The 9,462-nt window shown below is 36.3% G+C and overlaps 1 protein-coding gene across 1 annotated transcript; it reads right to left on the bottom strand.

Moving 5' to 3' along the window:
* Positions 1-298: 298 nt before the first annotated feature.
* LOC122030931 lies at positions 299-8,861 on the bottom strand. The gene is made up of 6 exons (XM_042589968.1): positions 8,601-8,861; positions 8,328-8,512; positions 3,687-3,806; positions 1,097-3,600; positions 862-931; positions 299-624 (listed from the first exon to the last, which is right to left on the bottom strand). The coding sequence occupies exons 1-6, from the start codon at positions 8,692-8,694 to the stop codon at positions 463-465; spliced, it is 3,135 nt and encodes a 1,044-aa protein (XP_042445902.1). The 5' UTR covers positions 8,695-8,861; the 3' UTR covers positions 299-462.
* Positions 8,862-9,462: the final 601 nt, after the last annotated feature.

Raw genomic sequence — 9,462 nt, 5'->3', positions numbered from 1 at the left:
ACAGCAAAACATCCATAAGACAGATAAAGATTGTTACTGGAAAGATAAACTTGCGAAGAATAGAATATCACCTTTCAGCTTTTGGAACAAGTATCTCTTCTTCACAATGTAGCCTGTGAAGCACTTGCAACGGCTGGCCAAGCGCTTGCAATAGCAGCCTTGACAGTGGGATGATCAGTGCCCCCAACGGCATGCAGCTCAATGCGAGGATTGTGGCTTAGGGCAAGATTTTTTATCACATTCCAAGAGGGAAAGGCTTGCTAAAGTTACCAACTACTTGCAACACACAACAGACTAATGATTATAAAACAAGATATTTCCATTATATCAAAAGGAGATCACATACTATTGTTCCAATATATGACAGCAAAAGATTGCAGTTGCACTACCGCTAACTCTTCGGGCTTTAAAAAGTTAGTTAAGCCAACTGTGCAACATTTGCTACTTACAAGTTGACAGTCATTAAGTCCCAGTACTGGAACCCTCCTTTTTCATAAGATTCTTCCATTTTTCTCTAAGATCCTTTGGTTCACGAGACTCATGGAATATATGGCGGCCATATTCTAAAATTTTAATCCACGAGATGTTACCTTTAGGCTTTTTACCAAACTTATGAATTGCTTCCTGCACAAGTATACACACTTCTGAATAACACAATTGCCGTTGGGATCCAAAATTAGAAAAAAGATTACTATGCGACATAGATAAACCTAACTAAAGATTACTGCAGAAACTACAATGATCTTTAACTAATAATATAGTAAACAGTAGAGATAGTAACACTTGAGTTGGGGCAAATGATACCAAACTGATTGACAATGCCAACTAGATTTTCTAGTAGCAACCTTAGAGAATGTATACCTTGAGAACTTCTACTTCCTCTCTGGTCCAAAGAAATCTCCGCCGTTGACTAAGGACCATTGGCTGTGATCTGCAAAACAAGAAAATCACTACTGAGATCTGGAAACCAACCTGCTAATTCAAAATAAGGGCAATTACAAAAAGTCACAGCTACTTAAATAATTGCAGAATGAAGAGAATGTCAAAGGTGGAATTAACAAACCATAACACTTATTGCTAGACTCAATAATACCACCTTTTAGACTTGCGTGCTGAAAATTTGTTTCTATGTGATTTTCTTGTTGATATTTTCTCTGCATTTTCATCTTCTTCTTCATTGTGTGCTTCCACCTTATTGTGGTAATTAATCATCCTAACATCACCTTGCTCAGCGTCATCAACATATCTAGCATCAGATGAATCCCGTAGAAAAGTAAAATGATCATTACAAGCAACAGCAAGATCTTCTAATTGCTTTTCCTTTTCCACTTTTATCTGTTCTTTAGTATTGCATGGGAATGGGTCCTCTTCAATGAGGTCAGTATTAACATTCTGAAGGAGAGGTACAACTTTGCACACAACCTTGTTATCATCTACATTTGTTGTAGTATGAGAAGCTTTCGCAGAGTCTACCATATTTGAATCAGGTTGTGGAGCTTGTAAATTAGCTTCTACTGAAACTTCATTTACCTGCTTCATGTTAAACTGATTCGACTCGACGTTTAGTGGGCCACATATGTTGCCAACAATCTCAGAGTTACCATTCTGGACACCATGAGCATATTTAACACATGGATCAGGTAGGTCACTATCAGCAGTAAAAATAGGTTCTCCACGTTGCTGATTCTCCCCAATATTGATTTGTTCACCATTAATACCTGGATTAATATCCCCTCTGCTTAAATTATCGTTAACATTCTGAATGAGAGACTTAACTCCACATAAAATGTTGTCATCACTTATACTTGGATGATTTGAGAAGCATCCATGCCCCTTACACCCTTCCTGATTCACTTTGTGACAGAGCAACACTTGGCTCTTCTCACAAGCATATCCATTATCTGCTTGTTGGCCCTGTTCATTCTCAAGTGAACTTGTGTCTCTCGGATCAACCCTTCTAAACAGACTTGATTTGACATTTAACTGACCACATGAATTGCCAACAATGTCAGCTGCACTTTGCCTGACATGGTGAACCTGTCTAGAATCTCGTGAATCCTCTTGGAAAGGTACATGAATAGTATGGGCAGGAGTATGAGGGTCGCCTGGCTGCTGGTTCTTTGTGACCTCAACATGGTCACTGTTACTGCATGTATGTACAACATCCACTTTGTTGAGGGCAACATTAGCATTTTCAATGGTAAGTGCAACTTCACGTACAATCATGTCATCATTTATGTCTGCAGGGCTCCCTCTTTGACAAGTTAACTTGCAATTAACACGAGACTGTGGAACTACTACTTGTCGAGTTTGTTCATCAGGTTCTATTGAAGTTCCAACTGGCTGATCCCTAGTACATCCACTTGAGTTGCCATTTACTAGGACAGGTGAATTTTCAATAGATTGTTTTTTTCTTTGAAGAGCAGTTGATGAAATCATCTTTTGATGCTTACGAGCAAAATCTCCACCAACAAATACTGAAAGACATTTCCTTTTTTGAAGATAATTTTCTTTAGCTTTCCTATAAGCAATAGCAGCTCTGTCACATAGACAAAAGGGGCAATAGAAAAGTCCTGACGTCTCAAACTGTGGTGATGATTTCAAACAGGCTTCATGAACAGAAATAAAGCAATCAGTGTTGCTACAATTCAACAATTCACCACCATTATTGCACTTTATACACAAACTTTCTTCAGTGCAATCACCAATAGAATCATCACTAATGTTGGCTTGCAAGCGCGGAAGATAGCATTTCTCAGTGGCAAAGGCTTCATAATGATTTGGTCCAAAGTCAGAGAGTCCTTCAAGTGTGCGATCATCGTCTCTTATCGGTGCAACACTAGATTGAATGTTCAAACAGATTTTCTCATGAAGCACAGCAATCGTCTTTTCTTTACTTCCATTTTTAGGTGTCTCTTGGAAACTGACATTTTCGTCACAAGGTTGCTGTACAATGGAAGAATCTTTCTTCAAATGACCACCAACATCACAGGCAACAGAACTTTCCAGGGGAAAATGGGATCCAAGACCATTAGAATCTTCTTGAACAACAATCTTGTCACTGAAGGGAAGTTGAGGACTAATAACACCACTGTTCTCTAGAGTAAGAAAGCCACAGAAGGAACTCTGTATGCTAGTTTTATCATTACCTTCAGTCTTTACAATCCCAGCTTCCGCACCATTTTTCTTAAGCAAACACTGCATAGATTCTGAAGTAACTTCTCTAGATGCTGCAGTGTTGCTTCCATGGGCAAAATCAACGGAATTATGTATTCCTGGGTAATGATGATCAGAGTTTAGCTTAATCCTCTTTAGCATTATGTCCTCAGTGAAATCATTGCTTCTTTGATAATTGTGTTCCTTTGGAACACTATTCTTATCTAGGAATCTATCAGTGTCTCCAATATTCTGTGCAGCTGAACCCTGCCCCAGTTGCTGAATTTGGTTCTCTTGTATACTTATTTCAAGCTGCTTAGCCATTTGAGATCCATCACAAGCATTGCACTTAGCATCATCAGATTTATTTTGAATTGGCAAACCACTCATTTCCATCAATGGTAAGAGAGCTGGGCATCTGTCCCGTAGAATTTTTTCCTTTAACTGAGATAATAACCAAAAACTCTATGAGAAGGTTAGCATGAACAAGTTCCTTCTGTAATTTAAAGGGAAAAAAATGAATTGGTAACCTTTTGAAGAAATGTTTTTGGGAAGGAAGCCTTCTTTTGGATGATAAAATTGTGAAGTTCACCATTAAAAACCTTTACTCTATCCTTCCCAAGATTAAACAATCTGGCTGCATGACAAAACTAAACAAGGCATATAACTGTCAGGTTGAGAAAATTAACAACAAAAACTAACTGAAACATTAAAATACCAATCAGAAATCAAATGACAAGTAAAAAATTACTGTCGGGGAATTAAAAATTAAAAGCGTATTCTTTTAGAAGGGAGGACAAAATAGCATGGTTTTAAATTTCATTATGTGCCACTAGGCGCAAATGTAACTTATTGTTCTGCCATCTCCAATGCAAGCTTTTTGAAAAGCTTTTTTCTTTTCGAAAACCATGTAAAAACCTGATCACCATTGTAAGGGCAAGTTTTTTGTTTGAAACCTTTGCCTGGGTTCAATATTTCGAACCCAGGTTTTTCATAGACAGTGGGCCCTGCTATTAAAAAAATATATTTTTTGACATTAATCAGCCATTTGCATTGGAACCAAGATTTTTCCTGCCCTTTTTTTTTTTGGAAGAACTAGCCGTTGCAAATGGCTAGTTTTGGCTGTCTATATATATCTGTCCTCTTTTATTTTTTTCATTCATCCTAATCAAGTCATTCCATTCCTGTTATTAATCTTTATTTTTTCTAGTCCATTTCATCTTTTATTCTTCCAAAATAGATCCAAATTACAGTGGATCTTTTAGAATTTTTTTCAATTCTGAAAATGCTAAAGAAAATACAACTTCGCAAAGTTCACACAATCGTCCATATGCTCAATATTCTCAATTTTTCATTTCCACACATTACCCCCAAAAATTTTCAAATATTCCATACATTCCACAATTTCCTCCAAATTTTCAAAGTTCTCAAAACTTTCCGGGTAATGCCCCTCAACCTCCATTTTATATGTACCCTCCCAAATATTGGCAATTCATGGCAAGCCAATTTGTAATGTCACCCCCTCATGGAATTTCTTCTCCACAACCATCATTCATGCTCTAGGACGAATAAAGAAGGGCTATAATAGATGTATCCGAAACTGACAAAGCATTAGTAACACCCAGAGTTGGGCAATGAAGTGAGTTTGGGGGTGTAACACCAAACGAGTAAAGCGGTCAATGGACGAAAAGATACACATTGCAAAGACATGGATTAATATTAGCACTGATCCAATCATCAGTAATGATCAAAAGGAACAAATTTTCCGGAAATGAATCGCAAATCGCAATTACTACAAGTATCGGCCTGACGAATTTGTGGAGCGACCTTGGGTGAAGTTAAAGTCACATTTCTATAGGTTCCATCTGATAGTGAATGAATTAGAGTCATATACAACAACTTTTATACATATCATGAAAACGGGTGGAGCGATGAGGATGTGCTTATGAGGGAAAATCATGGCAACAAGTCCTTCAACTATGAACATGTTTGGCGAGTCCTCAGAAATTGTGAGAAATATGCTCAATTGGTTATCATTCTAACAAACAGTCCAAGATCTCAAAATCAAGGGGGCACACATCCTTATCTAATCCGAATGCTTCTATCAACGTAGATGATTGTGAAGTCCATACTCATCCAATGGGGTAAAAGGCAATGGGAAAATCCAAAACTAGAGACATTGATGACATGCAATTCGATAATAGATGGCAAAAAAATGGAAGAATTACAAAGAGAGCGGATTGAGATGCAAAAGCAAGAGATGACAATGAAGGAGTATGAAATCTTTATGAAGGATACTAGTGGGATGACAAAGAATCAGCCTTAATTTATATTCTAAATTTTGTGAAAGTATTAAAAAGAGATATGACATGTAGTGGATGTTTTTTTAGATAATCTTTATAAAATTTGTTATTTTTTTATTCCATTTATGTAATTCAATTTTATCTATATTAATGTCATTTATATTAATTTGTTATATATAATAAATAAATAATATATATTAAATATACATCATGCTAAATCATACATATATACATCATTAAATATAAATGAGATATGTGATATAAGTGGGACCCATTAACAAATAATTGAGGATTTTTTAAAAAATATGTGAATTGTTGAGTGCAGCCCATAAAAAAGTTATAGGGAGGTTTTCTTATAGTGGAGAGAAAAGTGAGGTTATTTACTATTGATGTGGCAATGATGTGGCACATAGAAAACATAAAAAAAAAAACCCCACTTGAGCTTCTTGCATTGGAAATACCCTTAATGACACACGATCTGGCTGATGTGAACTGTCTTCCAAGATTTTGCAATAAGTGTTGGTTCACGAGCTATATTGGTACCTTGAACCTCTGTAATTTCATGACCCACATGAATCCATTCACAAACCACAACCACAAGCTAGGGATTTCGATGACTCAGAACTGCAGTTTCACAATTGTGCAGTCACTAGCTGTTACTGAGAGCTCAACAATAAATTCCAACAAGGTAAGCACAACAATGGATGGGCACACCCTACTCCTTATCCTCCTCCTATTTGCCTCCTTTCCGATTTCACATCATGACACCATCATCCTCATCAATGTTATTAACACCATGTCTCAGTAAGAACGAAACAACACGATATTATTTCATCCTTGCTGGAACCAAAATCCAAATTCAAGATGAAATTTTAAACCTAGCATAAGAGTGTACGGTGTACCTACCATCCCAAACATGTACTAGAAGGGCAAACAATGGTATTACTGGAAAAAACAAGTGTTCTATGCAATTTCAGCAAACTCTAATTCCTAAATCATTATAATCATTTAAAAACATTCAGATCGATTTTTTGGATATTCATTATCTTTTTTACACTTATTATTTCATTATAACTATTTACTATCATATCTGGCCAATTATTGTTGTGAACTTACATATTTATGTCATATTTACATATTAATATCTCATATGTCCATTCACTATGCCTTTCAGTCCTAGCGTGAGGGAGGGTGACGGATTTCACCTTTTGCAGAACTATGCCTTTCAGTCCAATTCAGGCCTAACTTACACTCTGTGGACCGACCTTACAAAGAAGAACTTGGGTTTATGAGACATTGGATTCTCACCAATGTCCCCAAGGCATATGAACTACTAATATGTTTTTTCTTGAAGCGAGGTCCCCAAATATCCTATCTGCACCATCTGCTAATTCTTTTTCATTTTAATGCATTTACCTTAAATGTTTCCCAGATCCCAATATCTTCTGCAATCGAGCTTCTAGTGTGATCATGTTCTTCTCCTAAAATGAGCACATAAGCCCCAGGCCAGCTGAAGTTTTCGTTCAGTGATGGTGGAAGAAGGCCTTCAACATGTCAGCCATGAAGATATGTTATTGACGGAACCCATGCATTATATATTTTCGCACTCAAATCTTCCACTCTTCTCATCTATGTTTTTTTTCACTTATTCTGTTATATCCTTTAGGGTTTTAACAGAAAATGAACCAAATAAATGTTTGGTTTTTCTAATTCGAAATGTAATATACCAATTTCAAGTCACCTAACTCATAGTTTTGCTCATGCATCATTTTTCATGTTTTCTGATTGAAACGAGCAGTTGAATGGCAGGACATCATCATTCATTTGCAGGGGCAAACTCGGACAAGCCAATTTTGAAAATCACACAAAGGAACAAACCTCTGGTGAGTAAATAAACACTCACATACTTCATATTGGCTCAAACTTCATTCTTATATAATATATATGCCTCAACAAGGGTGTTGCATTCAATGTAAGCGGAGTAGCCTGCAAAGGTTCGATCAAACAACATAACAAAAGATAATGCCAAAGAAAGGAGCATGCAACTAGTTTATTTCAAGTGGACATAAGAAGCAATCTGCACAGCAATCCCTCAGCTGCTATTGAAAGAATGTTCCAAAAATGAATTGCCCAATTTTAGTGCACTTCAACTAAGAAGAGCTAGAGATGACTAAGATAAGTCTATCTGGTCAATTCCTCTGATATCCTCCTTTTACCCTTTCAGTCCACTAATGGTTCACCATCAACATTCACTTAACATCAGGTCCATAACCAAAAATATTAATAATGTCACCTGTCTAGGAGTAGGCTTGCCTCAACAATTAGAGATAAAATTTCTCGGACATGCATACTTAAACCACCTAAACAGCATCTTATATTATTCTTTTCAGCAGTTGAAAATTTTCAGATAAACCTTCACACAAAATAAATTTTCACCAAAACCAATTCAACTAGAAGCACAGTAGCTATACATATTAAAACCCCGTGTATTGTAGCCCAAGCCATCAAATATTAAAGGATTATGCAGACTATTATCTAACATTAGTCCATAAAAATTGCTAAATAGTGCTTAAAATCTGCTTAAACAACATGCAACATCAACTGGAAAACAAATATTGTTTCAATTTAGGTTGATTTATCCAAGTCTGAAATTTGGAATCAGATCATGAAATAGCATGTTATGCCAGCAGGGGAAAACAAGTTCTTTTCTTCTATATGTAATAGATCGGGCAAGAGGATAAATATTATGCAAGTAGATAAAACAACTATGCAAACTATAGCATCCATACCAAAATTACAAAATGTCCAACCATGGCAAATACGTGCAATCAGAATGAATTATAATCTGAAGGAAAAAAAAGAAAGTACCTTCCTCGTCTGCTGACAAAGCACTTCCTCGCAAGAAAGGTTGGGATCGATCTCCCTACCGGAATACCATACTGAAGAATTCTCCTTGTGCAAGTTCACAAGTGCCTCCAAAAACCTCAAAGAAACCGCTTCCCGGACAAAGCTCGGAGCGCTATTTAATAACACCGGATTCTTCAAGATAAAATCTGAAAAAGGAGGGGAAAGGCGAAGGAACTCATCCCGAAAGTCGATTCCTGATGCTGGAGGAGAAAGAAGCTACAGAAATAGCGTTACCCCCAAGGACGGAAATGTCGAATTCCTCGCGTCTTGCTAGGGCTTCTATGACCCATTGCCATGCGAGAGACGTCGACGTCGACGTCGACGTCATGGAAGAGTGGAAAACGTAGGGCGAGGCGAGGAGCAGAGATGAGAGAGAACAGGCGATACGCCGCCGCCGGCAGGCAGACGACCTGGGATACGGCGAGGAGACGAGACGGTGGCGTATTCTCTTTTGAATTAGGGCTGAAGGCAACCATTCGTTTTCTTCCCGGTCACGGTCCCATACTCACATTTGTTGATTTAAAAAAACAATGATTTATAATAAAAAAAAAATTGAGAATATAATTATATATACCATTATTCTGACAATAATATATATTTTTAATAAAATCTTATTTAAATGATGTTATAACTTATTAGGCCATCTCCGATCCATCATTGAAATATCAAATTTAATATCAAGTTAATACCAAAATATTCCAATTCATATACCAAATTTCACGTCAAATATGTTGTTATGAATAATACAACAAGATAATGCACTATTCACATCACCATATTTGGTGTGGAAGAGAGATTTTATATTTTAAATTTGTAATTGTTATTTTTTTCTTTATTATAAGATATTTAAATGTAATTATTATTTATTATAAATTTAAATTAAGTGCATTTAATAGCATATTTAAATTTTATTAGGTATATTTGTAAAAATTTAATTTATTCAAATTATTATTTTAAGATGGAACATTTTGCGGTGTCGAGTCCATATGTTAAGCTCGCAGTAGATGATAGTACTCGATTTGAAGAATTTCTAGTTCGATACAGATAAATCAAAGATAAAAAAAACTCATACTACCTTTCGAAATGCATTAATTGA

This window comes from Zingiber officinale, chromosome 11A (assembly GCF_018446385.1).
Source record: "Zingiber officinale cultivar Zhangliang chromosome 11A, Zo_v1.1, whole genome shotgun sequence".
In the NCBI taxonomy this organism is placed as follows: domain Eukaryota; kingdom Viridiplantae; phylum Streptophyta; class Magnoliopsida; order Zingiberales; family Zingiberaceae; genus Zingiber; species Zingiber officinale.
This window is presented reverse-complemented; position numbering and strand designations above follow the sequence as displayed.

Coding starts and splice junctions, on each gene's coding strand:
- LOC122030931 (XM_042589968.1), bottom strand. CDS start 8,694: ATGACGTCGACGTCGACGTCGACGTCTCTCGCATGGCAATGGGTCATA. Junction 3,807..8,327: donor TTTGTCAGCAGACGAGGAAG/GTACTTTCTTTT, acceptor TGCCTTGTTTAG/TTTTGTCATGCAGCCAGATT. Junction 625..861: donor AGGAAGTAGAAGTTCTCAAG/GTATACATTCTC, acceptor ATACTTGTGCAG/GAAGCAATTCATAAGTTTGG.